Raw genomic sequence first — 22412 nt, 5'->3', positions numbered from 1 at the left:
AGGTTCTGTTGACAGCAGCGAGCAGGCAGCCAGCGCTGGAGACTCTATCGAGTAAACGCGCCGCTCCCCATGGAAAAGTCTCGTGCTGGAAGGCTCTTAGGGGAGGCTGCTGTGATTAAGTCCCCTGGGAGAAAAGGGTCCACCCTGGCAGAGGCTCCGAGCCTTTCAGGCTGCAATTTTCAAAGCATGTTTACTTGGAAGTAAGCTCCACTGAACTCTCAGGTTCAGGTAAACATATTTAGAGATCTGGCAGCTAAAGAGGGGCATGGCAGGCAAGAATTCATCAAGAGCAGCTTCCCCCTAGTATGGAGAGGGGGGATGTTATACCTGTTTAATATGTACTTATTCACACATCAGTTGAAGGCAGTGTGTTTTGGTGAGCAGGGATGCCGGCCCTGTAAAGAATTGTCCCAATTATGTGTGGTGTAGTGGTTAGAGTAGGGATGGGGAAGCTTCTATCAGCTGCAGGCAGCATAGCCAGTGGTCAGGAACAATGGGAGCTGTGATCCAGCAACATCTGGAAGACTAGACTAGAGGTTTCCCATCCCTGGATTTGAGAGAGGACTGGTGAGACCCAGTGTCAAAGCCCCACTCAGCTCTGAAACTCACTTGGGCCAGTCAGTCTCAGTCTAACCTACCTCATAGATTGAGGTGATAAAAAACAAGGGGGCCATGTATGCCAGCCACCTTATGGAACATAAATGTGATGGTGATGTTAGCTAATAATTTTGCTTGAATATAACTCAATTTCTTCAGCCAAAAGCATGATCCATAGCTCAGCTATTAGTTTCTTCAACAATTATTAAGGTTTCCAGTTTTGTTCCTGACTGTGGCTATGTGCCTTTAAAGGCAGGTGCATGACAGGCAAAGCTTTAGGCAATTAAGATTTTCTTGACCTGGAGATGCAGTGATTGGAAAGGTGCTCCCTGATATGCTCTATCTGCAACAAGAGTAGCAGCAACCATCATTCTGAAGGGCACGTGTGAAGTGGCCATCCAGTGTATGTCTGTCTCTCAAACCCCACAATGCATTGGCTACTTCAGTCCATGCTAATCCTGAAGGAGAGGTCCATGCTTAACTCAGCACAGGTGTTCCTGATCATAAGTGAAAAGCAAACACACACTGAAGCATGTTTTCTTTTTTAAAAAAAGCTCCTGGAGTCACAACACACCATGAGGCTGTTACCTTTTTCACTCAGAAGAGTGAGAAATCATCAAGAGAATCAGCAGCTTGTACTTAATAGAAAACAAATCTGTTAGTTGGCATGCAAAGGCAATAGGGCTCTGCATGTATACAGGCTACACAGATAAGGCCTGGCCTGAACTAATAGCTCCTTTGACTAATTCTGTTGATGGAGTGCAGTGGTCTGTAGCTGTCATATAAGGAGAGGTGCAGGTGCCAGAGATCCTGCAAGCTGTAATGGGGGCCTAAATGCAACAAGGCAAACTCAAGAGGTAAATGACATGGGATTGGGCTATGTGAGGGTAGAACAAAGCGTTAGGAGAATGGTCTCCCAGAAATTGGAGAGTGAGAGAGCTTGAAGCAGTGATATCTACATGTTTCAGAGCTGCAGAACTGAAAGGAACTAGCTTAAACTATAGCCCAGAGGACTAAGGACTTCTTGGTTGTGCTGCTGGCTGTCTGGATCAGATGACACTGTGGAGATTATGTAACTTTCAAGAACTCGTACCTGAATTTGCATGCTCACCTCTACCCTCCTCATTCCTTTCCCATTTTGTATTGTGTTTATTAAATTGTGGGACTGTGAGCAGGGGACTAACTTCTGTAATCACTGTATAGCACTTAAAACACAATCCTAACCATGTCTACTCAGAAGTCAGTCCTACTGAATTCAGTGAAGCTTGCTCCCAGATCAGTAGAGCTAAGACAGCAGCCTTGGTAACTGTTATAAGTGAACACCCGCTCTTTGTGAGATCTGGAATTTAACATATTATAGCCCGCCCACCCACCCACCCAAAAACTTTGGTGAGCAAAATATTTAAAGTATTTTGATAGGAGATCATTTACATTTGATTGGTTTATTTTTCCCATTGAAATGTGCCAATTTCTAACCAGGAAGAATTGCTTCTTTCTCAAACATCTAGGAAGCAACACAGAGTGATTTTCATTTTCTCATGAAATAGACTGACTCTAATTATTTTAATCAGAATGGCTATAATTGTCCTCCTTGTTGGTTATGTTCTGAAGTGCTAATACCTCCTGGTTGCAAGTCATTAGTGGCTGTCATCTAAAGCCCTATTCCTGTCCTGTACAAAATGGGCAGGCAGGAAATTGTCCTGCCACATTGGCAGAGGTGTTAATAGGCTGAACTAAGGGTCATTCAGATGCATTAGCTGAAGAGTCCCAATGGCAGAAGTATTCACTGGTGATTTAATTCAGGATACAAATTAAATCTTACATTGCTCAGAGTTGTGAAAGGTCCATCTTCCATCTTGGTTGGTGAAGGCTAGCTAGGAACTGCTGCGCCACTTGTTGGTTGGGATCATCCCTCAAGGTAGGTGTCTGGATTGAGGTGGTGATTAGAACCCCCCTCCTGTTTATAGCCCTCTGTAAACTGGGGAAATCCCACAAACTACGTAGATTACTGTGTCAGCTCTTCTTCACTGAGGCTACTGAAAATGTGTTGTTCTATTTTGTTGTGAAATTCACTACCAATCAAATGTACAGTAAATGTAAACTTAGACAGCTTTGGAAAAGAATTTGAGGAATTTGCGGAGGATAAGGCTGTAATGGCTACAAGGTGTAATGGTAATATTTCACACCTAGGATCAGAGGGGGAGGGCTCTGAGAACATCAGAGCCTACTGGATCAAGCCTGAGGTCCATCTGTTTTCACAGTGGCCAAGCAGATGCCCATGGGGAACCCACAAGCAGCAGCACTCTCCCCACCCGTGATTCCCAGCAGCTGCCTTTCAGAGGCATGCGGCTTCTGACTATGAAGTTTGAACATGGCCATCTTAGCCATTGATAGCCTTATCCTCCATGATTTTTTCTAATCTTCTTTTAAAGCCATCCAAGTTGGTGACCACCACTGCCTCTTCTGGAAGTGAATTCCATAGTTAAACTATGTGCTGTGTGAAGAAATACTCTCTGTTGCCCGACTGCCCTGACTCTTATTCATTTAGTGTCATTGGATGGCCCTGAATTCTAGTATTGTAGAGAGGAGGAAAAACATCTGTATATCCAGAACTGGCCTGCTCATGAAGCAAGGTGAAGCTCTCACTTCAGGTGGTGAAAGCGCAAGAGGCAGTGCTCTGCTTGCCCAACTGTTGCCGTTGATGCCATAATACCTCCCTCTCACTGGTGAGAGGGAGGCATTCTGTCACATGGCATTGACACTTGTCTTTCTCACCCCTGAGGTGGAGCAGATGAGCAGCAATGGCATACAAAAGCCCTGACTCCTTCTGGATTTGGCGAGAGCTAGGGTGTTCCTGCATCCCACGTTGTTGCTTGGTTTCCCTGAGCCTGAGAGGAGAAGTCGAGTGGCAGTGCTTTGTGGAATGCCCAAGCTATCATCAAGTTCCATGAGAGCCAGGGTGTTCCAGTGGTGGCAGGGGTGGGATGCGGGGTGCAGAAGCGGCAGTAGTTGGTGGGATCGTGGTGTGCTGTCAGACAGGAGATAGCAATTCCTGTTTCACCTCAGGTGGCAAAACTGGACGGGCTGTCCCTGTCTATATCCACTTTCTCTACCATATGCATTGTTTTAATGCACTTGCTATTGACTTCAAAAAGTTGACGACATCCTAAGTCAATACCTTCAACGGTTAGGCCATGGACAAAATTAGAACGTTAGCTTGCTTTCTAACCCACGGAATGGTCTGAGGGCTGATGGTAAGCAGGTTAGGTCAGTGTAGAGCAGGGGTAGTCAACCTTTTTATACCTTCTGCCCACTAATACAAATTTCCTTACCTCCCACCAGTGCTCAATGGAAGGAGGATTCCACTTGTGCTGTAGAACCCCCTACCGCCCACCTAGAATCCTGAAACGCCCACTAGTGGGCGGTAGGGACCAGGTTGACAACCCCTGGTGTAGAGAGTCTAGCAAGTATCTGGGTGGTAAATGCCTGGAAATGCCATATATGTCATCTTGAATTGCATGACAGAAGAAAGGCAGGATATAGATATACTAAGTGAGTGAAATGAAATGGAAGATTCTGTTCTTCAGTTTGCTTCATGCAATCACTTACAGACACACAATGTTAATGCAAAAAATTACCACATCAGAATGGGTGTCATATAAGGATTTTGTACTATACTTCTTAAACTAGGGCAGTTCTATCCTGTCATGTTTCCCATTCAGTGGAAGATATAGTGTCAGGAGCTCCACAAGACTGTAATTCCCAAGGTTCTTTGGGAGAAACCCAGACTGCCAGATGAACCCTGCTTCAGGATTGTTCAGATGTGTTGCTTGGGACCTTCATTTTCTCTTACACTGTGTTTTTCCTCACGTTTGTTCATTAGCTATCATTTCCATATCTAGCCTGATCATATTTCACTTGAAAACAAGTAGGACTTGTCCCTCTCACAAGGACGGCTTTTTGTATGGATGTCAGTAACCACAAAAGTGAAGGGAAATAAGTAACCACAGAAGACGGACACTTCCCAGTCACTTCCTCTAATCAGGAAAGGGAATTCTACAGGTTATAATTTAAGGTGGAAATATTTCAGCTGTCCTAGTTTTAAGATAGGAAGCAGAACTTTCAGCTATCTGACTTCAGTTGACAATATTAGGAAGAGGACATTGAAATCCAGGGATTATGTGATTCTTGATGTTACTGTTTTATAGCTTTTAGCAATGCAGCAGAATAATTGGAGGGCTTTGCATACATATTGACACAAGCTCTTTTTGCTATTGAAAACAATATATTATTACGCTGTTCTCTTTCATAGTTTATGCAGTTTCTTCTCAAAAGTTAGTAATCTCTGAAACAGGACTCTTCCGTGTCAGAGGGATGTGGCAAAGCCAATTCGGTTGTTCTGACGGTCAAATTCGGTGTAGTACTCTCCGATGAAACTAGCACCCAGAATCCAGAGAGGGCCCAGTGGAGGAGGAATATCAAAACCTGAGAATGCCACGGTGCAGAACTCTTGGCCATATTCAGAATGCTGCAGAGAGAATGGCACAACCAAGCAGGGAAGTGAGTCAGTGAGACAGTTTTATTGCCTTAGATCAGGCTTCCTCAACCTCGGCCCTCCAGATGTTTTTGGCCTACAACTCCCATGATCCCTAGATAGCAGGACTAGTGGTCAGGGGTGATGGGAATTGTAGTCTCAAAACACAAAAGAGTTGTGTCCGACTCTTCGTGACCCCATGGACCAGAGCACCCCAGGCACTCCTGTTTTCCACTGTGCCTATTAGTGTTGCACCATTGCTAAAACTATCTGACCTCAAAATTTTTCCCCTGGATTTTTTTTCTACCCCATCTCCTCTGTTTCCTAGCTGCCCTCCACTTTTCCTGTTTATTGCAAATCTTGCCCAGCATCTTACCTGGAGGACGTAGGCGGAGCCACTAAGTATGTAGGCTCTCTCTCCAAAATGGAAGGAGATATCAGGCAGCAAATGAATTTTCTTGCATTCGATGATATACTGCGAGAGGAGAAAGGAGTTAATAGGAAAATGAAACTTTTAGGTCCTGTACTCAAGACTGTGGGGCAAAGCACTTCAGGCAAGAGTTTAAGACCAAGCCCATCTAATATCCATCGGAGTACCTTCCTCATGCTTAGATTTCAATCTAGATTTCATGTAAGCAAAAGCAACCTCCAAATCCACGCTGTCTATACTCTTCACCTTTTGAGAAGACTAGCAAATTACTTACAAGGAGAAGGGGCAGTGCTAAGGTTCCTAGTTTCAGACTTGACAATTGCACCTGTAATCAAGTGTTTTTACTGTAATGGGAGTCTCAGGCATAGAGTACTGTCATGTCTTCTTTTGCCACCTATGGCAGCCATTTTGTGCTGGCACGCATGGCACTTTTATTAAGATATGAAACCTAGCACTTCACTTTCTAACCAAAACAAAACAAAACAAAACAAAACAAAACAAAACAAAACAAAACAAAACAAAACAAAACAAAACAGCATTCAAGGGCACCAAGGGAGTATTTGCATGCATGAAAAAGCAACCAGGCTTCGGGTTCCACTGCTGTTTTTCCTCATTACTTTTTTGACCTGTCATTTCTTTGTCTACCCACTGCAAGAGAGGATAAGCTTTCGGATGAGAGCTTTCAGTTTGCTTACATCTTTCTCTTCAAACAGAGTAGCTCCTATGGCTTTCATCAGAATAGACACTGAACTAGCTGGGCCCGTGATATAGGAAGTCCCAGTATCTACAGATGCCGTGCAGCCTTCGTGACAGAACAGCAGCTCGCCCCCGACAGAAACCCTGTGGAGAAAGCAAAACAGCCTTTCATGTTTCAGACAAACCCTTATGCCCTACCCACCCTCGCCCTTGAAGTGAAGCAGCCATTCTGACACCTAGAGAAGATAAGTAACCTATAGGATGTATGTGCTAATATATGGAGCTATCTATGGCACTGCAGATGTTGTTGGACTACCAACACCCATCAGCCAGCATGGCCAAAGACCAGTGATGATGGGAGTTGTAGTCTAGCAACATCTAGAGGGCAATGGGTTCCCCAGCCCTAGAGACCAAACACACCTGTGTAAGTTTATTTGACTATTTTTTGTGATATTATGGCCATGAATGTGTTAACGTAGCGCTGAATACATAAAAAGACAAATAAATAAAATTATACATTCCAGACAATGTAGATTTTACAGCTGCATCATATATTGATTTAAGGAAAGGATAAACTGGTGTATGAAAATGCCTCCACATACCCTTTCCCTTCTCTTCCTTAATGCTTTTAAAGTCCTTGTTATCATTTTGAAAGGATATTTTGGGGGGATATGTTTTGTACAATTTTAAAGCGCAAAAAGGGTTGTTGTTGTTTTTAAAAAGGAACCCAAGTTTGATAAATGGATTGTTTATTGGATTGTCACACAGCAATGGAGCTTAGAAGGGTTTGTGAATTACTTGGAGCAGTAAAAAGCACCATCCCTCACCCTTTAAGATCAATGTGCCAATAGCCTTCCCGGCTGATGCTGAGATAGTGGAAGTCCCCCGTGTAGTAAGATGGGTCACTGCCTCCCAGGATGATTTCTCCTCCAGTGTTCAGCGCAGAATTCCTAGGACAAAAATCACAAGCAGTCACTTTTTCCTTCCTGCCCACTCTTGTACCTGATACACGTGGCATGATACACCTCAGGTTCTGTCAGGAGCAAAAAAACATGCATAGGTAGTAATGTGAGGAGAGTGTTCTTGTGCATGAGAATGTGGTGGGGGGAGTGATACTCAAAGTGGTGCAGTGATGGGCCAATGTCGAACTCTGCATGAATGGAAACTAAGCTTTCCAGACAAAGAAGAGCAACTCCAGTGTTTGTACATCAAGGGTGGGGCACCTCAGGCCCAGTAGGCTCTCTGTGTGACCCTCAGGACTCCTCAGGCCACAACCTCTGCCACAAAGAAATGGAGATAGGGCCTTCTTATGCCCCTGATTGAACATGGGGGTGCTAGGAACTCAACCTGGAAAGCAGCATGTACTCTACCACTGAAAATATGCTTCAACTAGATCAGGCATCCCCAACCTGCACCCCTCCAGATGTTTTGGCCTACAATTCCCATGATCCCTGGCTAATAGGACCAGTGGTCAGGGATGATGGGAATTGTAGTCCAAAACATCTGGAGGGCCAAAGGTTGGGGATGCCTGAACTAGATAATGAGTTTTTGGCTCCTTATGAAGGATTTGTCCAGACCACCTATCCTCCCAGTTATCTGGCACATAGGCTCTTCCAAACAACCATCACCTGCTGTAGTAGACAGAGAACACTTCTGACGTCAGAATCTGTTCAGACATGATCTTATCAAACACTGGGGTAACACCATCAATGGCTTGACTGGGATACCCCATACCAAGCACTCCGTCAAACTGGGCATAGTTGAAAGGTTTGTTAGTGAGCGCTGTGGCTTCTGCAAACACCTGGAAAACAGGAATGCCAGCAACCTGGATAGAAGAAACAAGGAAAAGAAAGGTTACCTTTGCTAAGGAGCAAAGCAGGCACGGGTTTTTCTTCCCCAGTCTTCAACCTGCATATTTGTAAATAAAGATAAATTTTGCAAAACTTCAGCAGCCTCCTGTGATTTCCTTCCAAATGATAATGAACTGTGCCCCTGGAGTTTCTTATCATTCAGATAACTTGGAGAGTGTGACAGTGCTGAATGCCAAATATTTCAATATATCGTTGAACTCTGCTTTCCATCTGCTCCAGCCAGCAAGGCTCCTGGTCAGGGATGATGGAAGTGACAGTTCAACAACACCTGGCAGGTCAGCTGCAGGTCCCCTAACCCTGATCTAGTGGTAGAAGTGACACATGGCAGTCTGATCTAGCCTTTCCCAATCTGGTTCCCCCTGCCAGATGTTTCAGACCACAATCCCCATCATTCCTGATCGTTGTCCTTGCTGGCTGGGGCTGGTGGGAGTTGTAGCCCAAAACATCTGGAGGGCATCAACTTGGGGAAGGCTGGTCCAGACTATGGGGATTCTCCTTGATTGAGTACAAGAGGTCATAGCCTTCAACTAGTGATTTGGTACAGAAGAATCCAGGCCTGTGGATGACCTTGTGCCTGCCAGGGGAGAGGAAAGCTTTGAGCCAGTTCCCCTCCTTCAGAAGCAAGAAGGCATACGAGCGGAAAGAAAGGAGCCTTCTCCCCCTTGTAGTACTTACTGTCACAATGTCCTGGCTAAGGAAACCCTTGACGTGTCCTTTCCCATATTGGATTGCAATTTGAGTTCCATTTGGCCTGTATGTACTTGATTTGGAGGAGTCGTAGCGGGCGTGGGAAGCTAATAGGAAAGAAAGACACTAAGGTTATATTAATTGGTGCACCAGAAACAGATCATACTCCACGATGAACAAATGTTTTAATTACCATGCATACGAACAAAGGCTGCAATCCCATACCCACTTATCTAAGAGAATTCCACATTGAATTCAGTGAGGCTTCCAGGAGAAAAGGCATAGGTTTGTATTGCAAGACTTCAGTTGATTGATTGGTTAGACTCCATTTTAACCAGCTACATTGCAAATTAAGAGCAGTTTTTTCTTTTTAAAGATTTTTTAAATTTCTTTGTACAGACTTGTATATCATTTCTAGCTTTAATATATAGTAGATCAGCTACCCAAGAGACATGCTATCCTTCTAACACACCCTACCTATTCATGGCTGAAAGTTGCTGATAAATGTTGAAATTCCTTGCACACAAACAACACACACACACACACAAAAAAAAACAATGTCGGTTTGCATATATGATGTACCAGGAATGAAAAAGCCTGTTGTGGATGAAGCAAAATAATGTATTTATTTATCCATCCTGCAAGAGTTCAGGAATATTTTTTTTTAAAAAACAACAATTTTATAAGTTGTGTGTCTTTGCTTCTCAATTTGTATTGTATTCTTTTATGCACTGTGACTTGCTGTTATTCTTTTATTGATTATAGTTTAGAAATTGTTAAGAGCAAATTTCTGATTTATTATCATTTGCTGATATTCAATTCTTTTGTGTACTATTACATTTTAATGAATTATTGACTATTATTTTATTTGATATAAGTTGTTTATTTTAAAGGTATATTTTTATTATGACACTTTTGTATTGGATCAGACTGTTATAAGGTGTGTGGTCTTTTATTGTTTCTTCAGCTTGTAAACCGCATTCTGTATAGTAATATAAAAAGGCAGTAGACAAATTAAAAGTGAAATGAAATCTGCATTACCCACCCCCTGTACCCACCCCCTTTGTGGCATCCTATGCACAAGTATGAGGTCTATGTACCGTTTCTATGCAAGCCCAGCAGGAATCATGAAACCTTCTCTTTTTTCCAGAGTTGTCTGTGTGACGATTCCTACTAACTCATTATTGTTATATTTACAAACAACAGTAAAAAGGGAATCGGAATAAACATGGCAGTCTATGGTATATCAGGGATGATTGGAAGCTGATCATCACAAAAAACCACGAATCCAGGCATTTCCATACTGTCTTGTTGGCATGTGTTTCCCTGAGTATGCATGGTACTCCTGATCACTTACCACAGGCGCTGTACAGTGGGGAGCACTGGTGGGATGGCACCCAAAGGTTGGCTGACCCTGTGTCAAAAATGACTTTGAAGATCTGGGCTGGTGTGCCAATGCTGATTTCACCAAAATACTGCGTCTGAAACACATTTTGCAATACAAATAAATAGTGGGTGCTGCTGATTCCGAAATCTTAGTGCCCTTCCAGACTGCATTTGGCAACATATCATGGATGCTATAATAATGCATGAGTGGCAGACTGATGCTGCACCAACTACACATTGTTCTGCCTTCTTAGTTGTTTTGTGATGTGTTCCAAATGCTATTATAGCCATCTGGAGGAGAACACTCTTATTTTACTTATTTATAACATTTAAAAGCTGCTCAGTATCTTATAACAAATCTGTAAGCAGTGTTGTTCTACAGCGCGACAAAAGTGCAACACACGAACAATCCTGGAAGATTTGTAGTGTAAAAATTACTGCATTTTTGCAGGAAGTTACATGACCTGCACTGATGGGAGATGAAGCAGTGCATCCACACACCCCAGAAAAAACACCTTTGCAGGTGTACGCAGTGAGGAATGCAGGATCATGCAAAACCACCCTGTTGCCATCATAAGCACAAATCATCATGGATGCATGGTTTAAAAGGACAGGTGGAAGGGCCCTCCATCGCATCACATTCCATAAATATCTCTACAAAGATTCTTGGGCTCCCCTGATCTGCTGACTCGCTTGCTCAAGGGGCATCATCAAACACTCACATCTCTGTAGTTTGTGAGGGTGGTAGGTGCTGTCACATTATGAAGCACTTCGCCAAGATGGTATAGACTGTGCTCCATGGAAGGGAAGCCATCAGACACTTCCATCCCCATCTTCTGCAGGGTCTCCCTGATTGAGGGCATTTTCTTAAGTGGAATTCTGAAAGGTGTTAAGAAAGGAATTATAAATCTTGGGTGGCCACTGTGAGAATGCAATGTTGGATTAGAAGGCTCTTTAGTCTGAACCAGCAGGGCTCTTCTAATGCTGTTGTGTTTTCTCTGGGATACCCAGAATGCCTCTCCCACTTCCACCCCACAATGAGCTGAATAAACTGCTGCAAGAACTAAAGTCATGCTGGTGAGGAAATACAGTTTGAGGCCACTTTCAGACTTTGCTGCAAGGGGGAAGCAGCCTTGATTCACAGATGACAGCTGCCTTGGCTTGGAAGATACCTCTCACTTGCTCTAGATGGCAGTAAATGCTTGCAATGGACTGTCAGCAAGTAATTTTTCTCTAGTTTTAAGCTAGAGAGAATAGGATCACACAATTTTATTTAAGTCATTTAGCAGTTTTTGAAGCATGTTCTTCAGTCTTGCATATTGTTGTCCACAGCTTCAAACCTGCATAAATTTGTGGTCCTTACATTTTGACATTTTGGATGTTTTAAAAATTATTATTTTTCCAGTATAAAGGGAAGGATGCTTCATGTTTGTTATATAAGCATAATTCTTTTTTGCCACCCACCTACACAATGCTTCCCCCATCACTATCTCAATTTGTTGCTCTACAACTTGTTTTTCTATTCCTGAGGACCAACCACTCCTTCCTTTTATACCACAGTGACTCCCATACCTGCTTTGCAGCACCCTCTCTCACAATCCCACTACTGTGTACAATGGCTAACCAGACTTGGCAGATATATATATATATATTGCTGAATATGCTTTATTTAATTTACAAATGCAGTTTAAATACATGGTCCCCCCCCAATGCACAGTACAGTGTAATATGACCAAATAGATGCCGTACGAATCTGCCCCTGCAAATGATTGACTTTGCTTAACCAACTTTAATACAATGACAAAATCAGCTAAGTTTACAGTAGCTAAATTAGCCATCCAGGTAATTTCCAAAAGTACAATTACCAAATGCATTTGCTTCTTCCCTTAGAATCTTCTTTGTTAACATTTAAAGTACAGCAGTGATGCTGTACTACAATGGCAAATTTAAAAATACAATTTAAATTTACCCTTTCTGGGGATAAGTGTTATCAGTAGCATTTTTTCAGCTATTTTTACTCTGCGAGAGCAAGGATTTTGCAACCAAAGATTCTACTGTGCTACATAATCAGTCCTGTGTGAACAAAGATGGGCGCTTCCTTGTTCTTTCTATGATCCGCTTGCCTTCATCTTCATCTCTAGCTTTCTCTCCCTCATACAGTACAACAGTCTCTATAGGTGGAGCCTTATGTGGTCCTCCCTCCTGTGCCCATATTTCTTTCCTTATGGCAATTGTCTCCCGTTTAACCTTTGCATAACAATAGCCACAAAGAATATGCTTCTGTTTCAGGTTGCCACACTGAGGACAGACATCAATGTTTCGCTTTATCTTTATAAGGGTTCCTAGGATACCTTCACCTGCAGCGATTTACTTCAATGGTCCGCCTTGATTTTGGGGCTGCCATCCAGATTTAAATTTCTGCAGTGCTGCTGTGGCATAGCTATTGGGAAAGTGTATTGTTATGTAGAAGCAGGGACCTAGGATATGTCATTATTAGCACCTTTCCAGAAATGGGGAGGAAAAAGCAGTTGTTCGTCTTATGAGACCCTTTTCATTGATTAGGGGGGAAATGGCATAGCTCAGGGGTAGAGAACATGCTTTGCATTTGAAAGGTCACAGTTTCAATCTCAAAAGTAGGGGAAAAAACCCTGTGTTCCTCTACCTTCCACCCCTCCCAAACAGCTTTGCTGACGCTTGTTTAAATTTAGTCCAGATTAGGCAACAAAGCCTAATCACAATTTTCTGGAGACCTGCCTTGATTTCTCAGTGGAACTGAGACATCTCTCAATATGCAGCACTGAATTTTAAGTAGCAGCTTAAAGGAAAGGATGTGCTTATTGCAGGCTTGTCTCCCAAATTCAGCTGTTCACTTCTCTGCGGAGGTGATTTATGCCAATCTGTATGTCCAAAGTTGTACTCCCTCCACCCTCTTCTTCTTTCTTGATCTTCTCTGGTAAAAACATCACCATACTATCTGCCCCCTCACCACAGTCTAGACTTTGTTTTCACCAACCTTTCCACCAGACAGTTTGTTACCAGATCTTACTATTTCTGTGTCCACTTTTTTATTCCTTTTACATATAACCCACTCATCAAATCAAAGGGCGTTTTCATAGTATTGGGATTAAAGGAGTTAAAGGAGTTTATACCTCAAAGAATTACAATTCCCAGCAACCCTTAACAAGTGCCCAGAATTCTTTGAGGGAAAGAAAGGGCTTCAAATGTACAGTGGTACCTCAGGTTAGAGATGCTTCAAGTTACAGACGCTTCAGGTTACAGACTCTGCTAACCCAGAATAGTACCTTGGGTTAAAAACTTTGCTTCAGGATGAGAACAGAAATCGTGCGGCGGTAGCAGGAGGCCCCATTAGCTAAAGTGGTACCTCAGGTTAAGAACAGTTTCAGGTTAAGAACGGACCTCCAGAACGAATTAAGTTCTTAACCCGAGGTACCACTGTACTTTAAAGGTACCGTATTTTTTCCTCTATAAGACTCACTTTTTCCCTCCTAAAAAGTAAGGGGAAACGTTATGGATCGAATGCAGGCTGCGCAGCTATCCCAGAAGCCAGAACAGCAAGAGGGATTGCTGCTTTCACTGCGCAGCGGTCCCTCTTGCTGTTCTGGCTTCTGAGATTCAGAATAATTTTTTTCTTGTTTTTCTCTTCCAAAAACTAGGTGCATCTTGTGGTCTGGTGCGTCTTATAAAGCGAAAAACAAGGTATATAGTGTTTACACAGCCTTAACAGGCTTTATCCATACTCGTGCTCCCCAACTCTGCCTTTTGACTCGTTTCTTATTATATCTTCACCCATGCCTTCAACTTCTTCAATTCTACCTTCCCCCAATTTGAAGTACACCATGGTGGTCTATTCTCTCCTACGTAAGTACAACTTCCCACCTGCCACCAGTCGCATATAATACAAAATGGGCTGGAGGAAAAACATGTGAATGCTAACATCAATCCCAGCACAGTAGCTACATACACCTCATCAGGGAATTCTGATTTGTCCTTGACCCTGCTGCATCAGGTACTTAGCCTACGCATTCATCGTGTGCTGGGAAGCAGGCAGTTCTCCCAAGACTAGGCCTTGACTTGACTTGAAAAGAGAAGGCACATTACCTTTGGAAGGCATCACCGGAAAAGCACAAGAAGCAGCAAACCACTGCAAAGACCCACGACCACGGCATCCTACTGCTGCTTTGGATAGCAGAACCTTCACTCTGGTGTTGTATACAAAGAGAACCCACGTCCATTGGGCTTTTATAGAAAAAGTTGCTGTGCCGAACTTGAGTTTCTGCTCAGTACTGATTGGTAGGGAAGGAGTAATAAATTTTGCTGATGTGGGGGGGGGGGTGCCTTTGGGATGCTAAGCTTGACCTCACTTCCTGGCAAAGGGCAGCTTGGCCAGAGCCCATGAAGGCGTGCGTATGAGGACTCACTCTCTTCTATGATTAGCACAGCGTACGTAGCTCAATGAGGAAATCAAGATCCCGCTTATTATTGTGGAACAAATTTAAACATACCCCTAAGTAGGTCAGTCTTGCTCTTTTTATTTAATAGCATTTCTTAGAAAATATTTTATGTTCCTGATCCTTAGCAGGTGGACTCCAGTGAACACTTGCAATTACTAAAGCAATAGTGAAAATTGAAATTAACAGGCCTGTACTATTTCTCAGAGGGACGCGGGTGGCACTGTGGGTTAAACCACAAAGCCTAGGACTTGCCAATCAGAAGGTTGGCAGTTCGAATCCCCGCGATGGGGTGAGCTCCTGTTGCTCAGTCCCTGCTCCTGCCAACCTAGCAGTTCGAAAGCACGTCAAAGTGCAAGTAGATAAATAGGTAACACTCCAGTGGGAAGGTAAACAGCATGTCCATGCGCTGCTCTGGTTTGCCAGAAGCAGCTTAGTCATGCTGGCCTCATGACCTGGAAGCTGTACGCCGGCTCCCTCGGCCAATAAAGCAAGATGAGTGCCGCAACCCCAGAGTCGGCCACGACTGGACCTAATGGTCAGGGGTCCCTTTACCTTTACTATTTCACAGAATATGGAGTATCTATTTTTGTGGTGGTGGTAGGGAGTACTCTAAGCTGCAGGGAGGAAGGTAGATAACTGTATAGATCTCTTGCTATCCTCTCATACTCGATGATACAGAGGGAGCTGATGAAGCCACTTTGCCCCTTGCTAAAGTTGAGAATGTCTGAGTCAGATCAGTGCCCTGTGTATGCTACCTTGAGTCCTATGGTGGGTGGGATATAAGTGAAATAAATAAATAAATAAATATGGGCCTGGCCCAGCATTTCTGCCTCAAAAAAATTCTTAGAAGTGCTTTGCAGCAGTGATGGCCCTATTATTAGGCAGAGTGAGGCAGCTGCTTCAGGTGCCAAATGCTATGGGGTGGGCAGAAGCATACAAGTTTGTATGTGAACTAAAAGGAACTGGTCATGCACTCAGACCCTAACAATATAGTACAATCCTAACCATGTCTACTCAGAAATAATTTCTATGGAATTCAGTGGGACTTGTTCCCAGTTTGGTTTGCCGCTTTAGACTGCCTTTTGAAAAAGGGGTAATGAATTGCCCTCTTTTTGGTCAAGGCAACCTTCTACCTCTGTGGGCAGTTACCAGGGTAAATAAATAAACTCTGTTTTCCCACACACTGTGTCAGGCATCATGCTTGTGACCAGAGATTTTCCCAAGCTCATCCCCCGCCTCCGAACAGGTTAAAGGCCAGGTTAAAGGGGCTGGCAACAAGGTCTTTCAATGAAATAATATTACAGGCACTTGGGATTTGGTGGGAGGAGGAGGGCACATATGGCAGCATAACAGCGAGCTCCTCCAAGTGTCAGCCAAGTTACTTCTGTTGTGATGGCCTCAGTAACCTTTGGGTGAGACTTTTTATATGACAGAGAGAGGCATGGGAAGCGTTTGATGGATTTTCACAAGCACACAGCTTACGCCAGCTTGAATAATCTGCCTGCTCTGCAAATGTAAAACCTATCTTGGCAAAAAATATACATTTGCATTAACTTGTGGTACAACTGGCATATTGGGGCCAAACAGAAGATATGGGAAGAGTGCATACTGGGAATGCACACATTTTGCATGCGGCCGAGTGGATCCCTGGCATCTCCAGATGCGAGTGCGAAAGACGCCTTGGAGGGCCACTTTAAAGAGCCACAGAAATGTGTGGGTAAGGGGAGCTAAACTCCCCCTCTTGGAGTTTGATAAATGTATCGCAGCACTGTGCAAAAGGCAATAGTCTGGTGAGACTGCTACTTGAAGAGATGAAGAAAAGGTAAGGTTTATTGTCCAGGGCAAAAAAGCCATTCTGAGCACAGGTTTTACATGTGACTGAGTTGGAGCCAAGAAGCTGACACTAGCACACATTAGCTCAGTGGTTCCCAACCTTTTTTTGGCCATGCCCCACCTAAGCATCTCTAAAATCCTGATGCCTCCCCTTTTGACATATAATTCTTATTATTCAAAAAGTGAACTCCTATTCATGTGGAGGAAGCCTAAAAGGCCATTAACTGTTAATAACTCATTCTTGAATTGCCCCCCTTAAAAATCGAATTGTCCCCCTGTGGGACATGTGCCCCACGTTGGGAACCACAGTATTAGCTCATACTGATACGGACTGAGAAGAAGCAGGAAGGAAGTACAGCCTAAAAGGAAGTTGTTTGCTCTTAGTAGTTACTAAAAGAGAAGGAATTAGCAGGGGAACACGTTGCATTTCTGTCCTCACACCAGACCGCACTGGTCCCCCAACGTCTCCCAACCCCACACAGGCTGGTGCAGCCTTCCATTGATGCCAATGGATTCAAGTTAGAAGAAAGGAGATTCTGACTAAACAACAGGAAGAACTTACTGGCAGTAGAAGCTGTTTAACAGCAGAACAGACTCAAGAGAGGTGGTGGACTCTCCTTCTTTGGAGGTTTTTAAGCAGTGGTCAAATGGCTATCTGTTGTGTATGATCTAGTTGAGATCCCTGCATTGCAGGGGGTTGGACTAGATGACCCTCAGGGTCTCTTCCAACTTTACAATTCTATGAAGACCCTCTTGGGGTGTTGATGCTGAGAACCCCTCCATTGTAGGCTCATGCTGTATATATGTGTAAATAAATCATATATCATAAAGTCACCACAGTCTCTGCTCTGTGTCATTTCCAAAGGAAACACAAACTCTGGGCAAGCACCTGGAACCCCTGAGATCTTGCACTACTCAGAGATTGGGATGGTGTGCAACAATACTTAGAGCATACATGACATATGCAGATCCTGAACAAAGCTATTGAAACTGGATTGTACAGTAGCATACTAACGGCAGACCGAGTTGCTGGTTGCTAAAGAAAATCACATGATGCAGTTAAACTGTTCTTGGATCCACACAACTCTTGCTTATGTGAATCACAGCAGTCGGGATAGAGCAGAGTTTTCTGCATGCAATTTCCCCATCTGATTTTCACTACTTAGATCTTCACTCTATGCCTATGCCAGTGTAGACTTTAACGCCTTTTGCCTTGCATTTAATCCCTTTCCTTTTCCTTTACGGATTGCCCATTCTTGGTCAGCCTGGCTCCACAAGGTCATTGTTGAGCCTTCTTCTTTGCAGGAACCGGAGGCCTTTTCCCACGCAGGGACTGCAAGACTCCCACCCTTTAAGGCTCCAGCAACTGCGTCACACTGCCCAGCCTGCAAGCCCTTAGGCAAACCCTTCCGGCCAGAGGGTCAAAAAATCACCAACCCCTGTTTGCATTTGATTGCTAGCTGGGACAGAGATATGAGAAAGATGCAGGAGAAGAGATGGCAGAAATAAATGCACTTCCAGGTCACCCAGTAGGCCTTGTTCAGAGCACAATCCCACCAGGGCAGTATCTTTCACATAACTTCAGGATACAGGAGTTGTTTTAAATTAAGAGGAAATAAGTTGTTAGGACTGATATCCCCAGTTCTGCTATAATTGTCCATTTTTAGTGTAAGTTCATTATGATTTCTGCTCATGATGATATCAGGGTCCCCACTTTCAATACCGTTTTCACATGCTAATGTTTTGGGGCAGGCATACATACTATACTGCTTCATTTCCAGTTGGTGCATGTCCCATAGCTTCCTGCCGAAATCCTGCAACTTTTCATGCCACAAACACTTGGGATGGGTGTTAGTGCTGCTTCTGTTACACGTTTGCACAAGAGTGGCCCTCCAGATGGCAATAATGCAGTTAAACTGGGGAAGCATTGCACAACAACTAATAGAAAAAATGATACTTGAGCAGTCCAGTATAAATCCACTACTATTGCGTCAGCACATACAAGCACACACAAACAAAATCCCCCATCTTGAGGGATCCATAGACCACAATTTAATCACATAAAGTCATAATGTGGTTCACTCCCATGGAAACTTCACATGGACACTGATCCTGCCTCTCATTTTATTTCTTTGCATTCATCTGTCAGTTTACTGCATATGCCCGACATGTATCAAACTGTGTCAGATAGGGAAATGATTGAGTTGGATAATCAGGGCTCATCCACACTTTTATGAGAGTATAGCATCTATTCAAATCTCAATAACTTTTTTGTTGTATCATATTATGTGCCAATTATTTCTCCTGGGTCTGAGAGCTCTTTTCATTGTTCTGCTGCTGTGTCCTGTTAAATCTGATGTTAACATCTCATTGGGCACTTCAGTTGAAAGCCCTGGGCTGCCACAGGCACATTACACTTGTACCTGCCAGTATTTCATATTGCATGGCGAGTTCCCGCCCCCCACCAGGATAAATAAAGACACAAGACACCATAATTAAGGTTAAATGGGCAAATTAGGCCACAACTTTATTGAATTCAGGAATGAGAGGTATTGGCTTAGGCATTGGTCCTATCGACTATCCAGCTCCAGCCCAATTGCTGGAGACACGGGAAGGGTTAACACCATAGAGGGGGAGTCTCCTGCTGAGGCACATCAACTAGGAGCTCCCCTGGGTCACCACTCGGGGGCGTGCCTTTGGCCCACACCTCAATAGGCTTCGGACAGGGCCACGCCCCCCGGAGTCCTTTATCGGACCACCCTTCATTCACTGGGGGGAGGTGATGGCGTTCCTCCCCCCCCCCACGCATCCTCTTAACCCCTTCTTACCAATGCCTAACCGCCAATGCCGAGGAGTTGTGACGAGTTGCTACGAGGTAGGCGAAAAACCAAATGGCTGTAAATTGCCAATTGGGAAAAATTCCTACCATGCCCCTTGCGGCGACAGACCGAAGTCCATAGCAAAGTCAGAGACCTACCTAAAGCCTACCTAAAGGGAGGGAGGGTGGGAAAACGTGGGGGCTAGCCGGCAAAAAGAGGGCGAGCCCGCTCTGCGCCGGCCCTAAATAGGGCAGGCCACGCCCCCCAGCCAGCCGATTGGCTGGCTGGGGGGGAAGACGCGGCCGGGATTCCCCTGCTCTCACGGGGGCTGAAACCAGCCCCCGCTCATGTGGGGGTGGGCGTGAAGCCCGCAACCCCACCTCCTGGGCAGGCCGGAAGTGGCTTTCCCGAGGGGATAGGCTCCTTTACCTGTACAGGAAAGTCCTCTCCAATGTCATCCTTGCAGTCTCTTCAAGACCCATGCTAGAGACTGCTAACTTAAGTTAGAGAAGTTTTTATTCTTGAGATTCTCTTTGCATTCCTCTGATCTCCTGTTTCCCCCTCGAATATTTCTCATTGACTTAGTGCTAACCGAAAGAAGCACTAAAGTAGGAGACAGGGTTCTCTTGAGTAGATCAAAGTAGTAGGAGGAGACAGATCAGAGCTGGTGAGAATCCAGGAACAAAATATCTAAATGCAGCAGCTCGGCCTAAGAAATGAAATTAATCCCTGGTGAAGGGTGAGTAGGAAATCTTATATATAAATTAAATAAATCAAGGATCTAAAGGTGCCAATGAACGTTGATGGGCTTTTTGTAGTGTTTCTTCATGCAAACAAATGCCCAACATTGCAGGAGTTGTTTGGGCTCAGAACATAAGATCAATGGATCTGACCAATGGCTCTTCTAGTTCAGCATCCTGTTTCCCATAGTGGCCAGCCAGATGTACACGGGAAGCTCACTAGCAGGATACAAAGCTAATCACTCTCCTTTTGTTGAGCCCACTGGGAGACTGCATATAGCCATGACTAGTAGCTGTTGACAGATTGATCCTCCAGGAATGTGTCTAATCCCCTGTTAAGGCCATCTAAGCTAGTAGCCATCATCACCACATCTTACAGAGGCAAGTTCCATCAATGGTTTATGCCCTGTGTCAAAGGAAAAGAGGGCACTTGCTTCTGTCTGTCCCAAATCCTCTTCTCATCAGTTTTATTGGATAACCCTGAATTTTAGATTTATGAGCTGTTACCGGAAAAATCCGAGGGCTCCCTTGGACAAAACAAAGACACCAACCAGGATAACTTGGAGCAAAACAGCAGCCTGTAGGCTTGGCCTTTATTGAACTGTTGCAACAGGGTGTTCCCCTCACTTGCAGGAGAGAGGAAAGACACAGAAAAATGGTGTGCAAGCCCTTATAAAAACTTTTGAAATTCCCATCCTGTAGGTCAAGCCCACCCCCCAGAAACATCATGCATACATTACAGAAAGGAGGGGTTGAGGGAGGAGTTGTGGTGGTAACCTGAGTGTCCTGTCACCTGGCTGGGTCCCTTCTCCCCCTCCCCATGAGTCATTTTCTGAAGACAAAAGGTAGTTGCAGTTTCCTGCCCCCTGAGGGAAGATCTGATCATTGTCCTTTGTTCCAGTCCATGCTGAATCCACTCCCATATGGAAGTTCTTTGTGATCTTGATTGTCTTCTGTCTAGGACCATCAGGGTTGGCATAGCAACTGGGCAGGGCTCCTGTGGATGTGCTGGGCTGGCCTGTATCAAACCTTCCCCATTTTGTAGTCTTTCCTTCATGGAGTAAAATAAAAGTGGAACAGTGCAAATCCGATGTATGGTTGATTTTCTATGAATTTATAACAGAAGCGTAGCATATGTAGTGTGTGAGTGTGTGTGAAGTTTGTACAAACTGAATGATGGGGGGGGGGTTTTCCTGCTACAGAGGAATGGAGAGGGAAAAGCTTTCCCTCATCCACTTTCTCCACCCCATGATTGTGTTTTCTCTGCCCCATTACTGTTGTTATAGATGTTTGCTCTGCTTATTCTGAAGTGATTTACGTGCTGATTGTACTTTTGTGGACAGGACTTTCTGCAACTTCTGTAAATCCAGGACTGTCCCTGGAAAATGGGGACACTTGGAGGGTCTTTGGTTTTCCATGAAGTGCTGTTTGCTCCGATTCAGCAATAAAGAGTAGGTTTGCATGCGGAAAGAGCTGATGGGGAGGGGGAAATTGCTTGGACACGGAGCTGTAATATGCAGAAGCTGTGCCTAGAAACATGGCACAAAAGGGAGTCTGGATGAGACCCTGGTCTTCCTCCCTTAATCCTGGGGCCGTTTGTTCCTAAATCTCCCCTCTTGCCATCCTGGCACACAGAGAAGCAGCCATGGGTCTCTCAGCTGCCCAAGTCCCTGCAAATAATTTTTCAATTACTTCCTCCAGTGGCCCAACCTCTCTGTAAAAATTAGCAGCTGAGATCTAAAGTGAAATTGAAAGGATCCAAAGGGTTTTGTGCATTGTTTGTGCAGCTAGGCAAACACAGTAGCGTTCATGAGCTTATTAATGAGCAAGGAAATGATGCTTTGCAATGGGGCCAGGGGCTCACACTGCTAAGAAAGAGGACAAAAAACAAGAAGGGCAAGAGAAAGACTCAGAAATAGTCACCGGAATAGTGGGCAGTAGCAGTCTTTAGTTATTATCTGCTTCTGGAAAAGCCTTATTTGTGCTTCTTGGGTTCTGGGAATGAATTATAGGTTTGAGCAGGGCACGTCACATCTGAGTCTTATGGGAGTTCAGTACATTCTAATGGCAAAATCTGAGGTCTAATCTAATTTGAGACTTGTGTTGTTGTTTTTGCTAGCTACGCAAACCTTTACCCAACAACTGCTGTTAGGGGCTGTGTGTGTCCCTTACAACTAATTTCAGCCACTGTTGCTGTTTCTATACATCGTGAGAATGAAGACTAGGAAATGAAGACTATACATCATGGGAATGTAGACCATATGCCCCCAGCCCTAGAGTTCCTTTGCCAAAGTTCCTTTGGTTGCGTCACCGCTAAAAGGATATTGTAGAGCTGCATAAGGTTCAG

General features: G+C 44.2%; 1 protein-coding gene across 1 annotated transcript; it reads right to left on the bottom strand.

Moving 5' to 3' along the window:
- On the bottom strand, positions 1 to 14774 carry REN (renin). Its single transcript, XM_081866359.1, has 9 exons — positions 14321 to 14774; positions 10924 to 11080; positions 10173 to 10296; positions 8804 to 8922; positions 7886 to 8082; positions 7085 to 7207; positions 6257 to 6401; positions 5508 to 5606; positions 1 to 5125 (listed from the first exon to the last, which is right to left on the bottom strand). The coding sequence occupies exons 1-9, from the start codon at positions 14452 to 14454 to the stop codon at positions 4964 to 4966; spliced, it is 1260 nt and encodes a 419-aa protein (XP_081722485.1). The 5' UTR covers positions 14455 to 14774; the 3' UTR covers positions 1 to 4963.
- Positions 14775 to 22412: the final 7638 nt, after the last annotated feature.

The sequence above is a fragment of the Podarcis erhardii genome (assembly GCF_964252035.2).
Source record: "Podarcis erhardii genome assembly, chromosome: 6".
NCBI classification, from domain to species: Eukaryota; Metazoa; Chordata; class Lepidosauria; order Squamata; family Lacertidae; genus Podarcis; species Podarcis erhardii.
The sequence above is the reverse complement of the archived record's forward strand: the minus strand, read 5'-3'. Positions and strand labels throughout refer to the sequence as shown.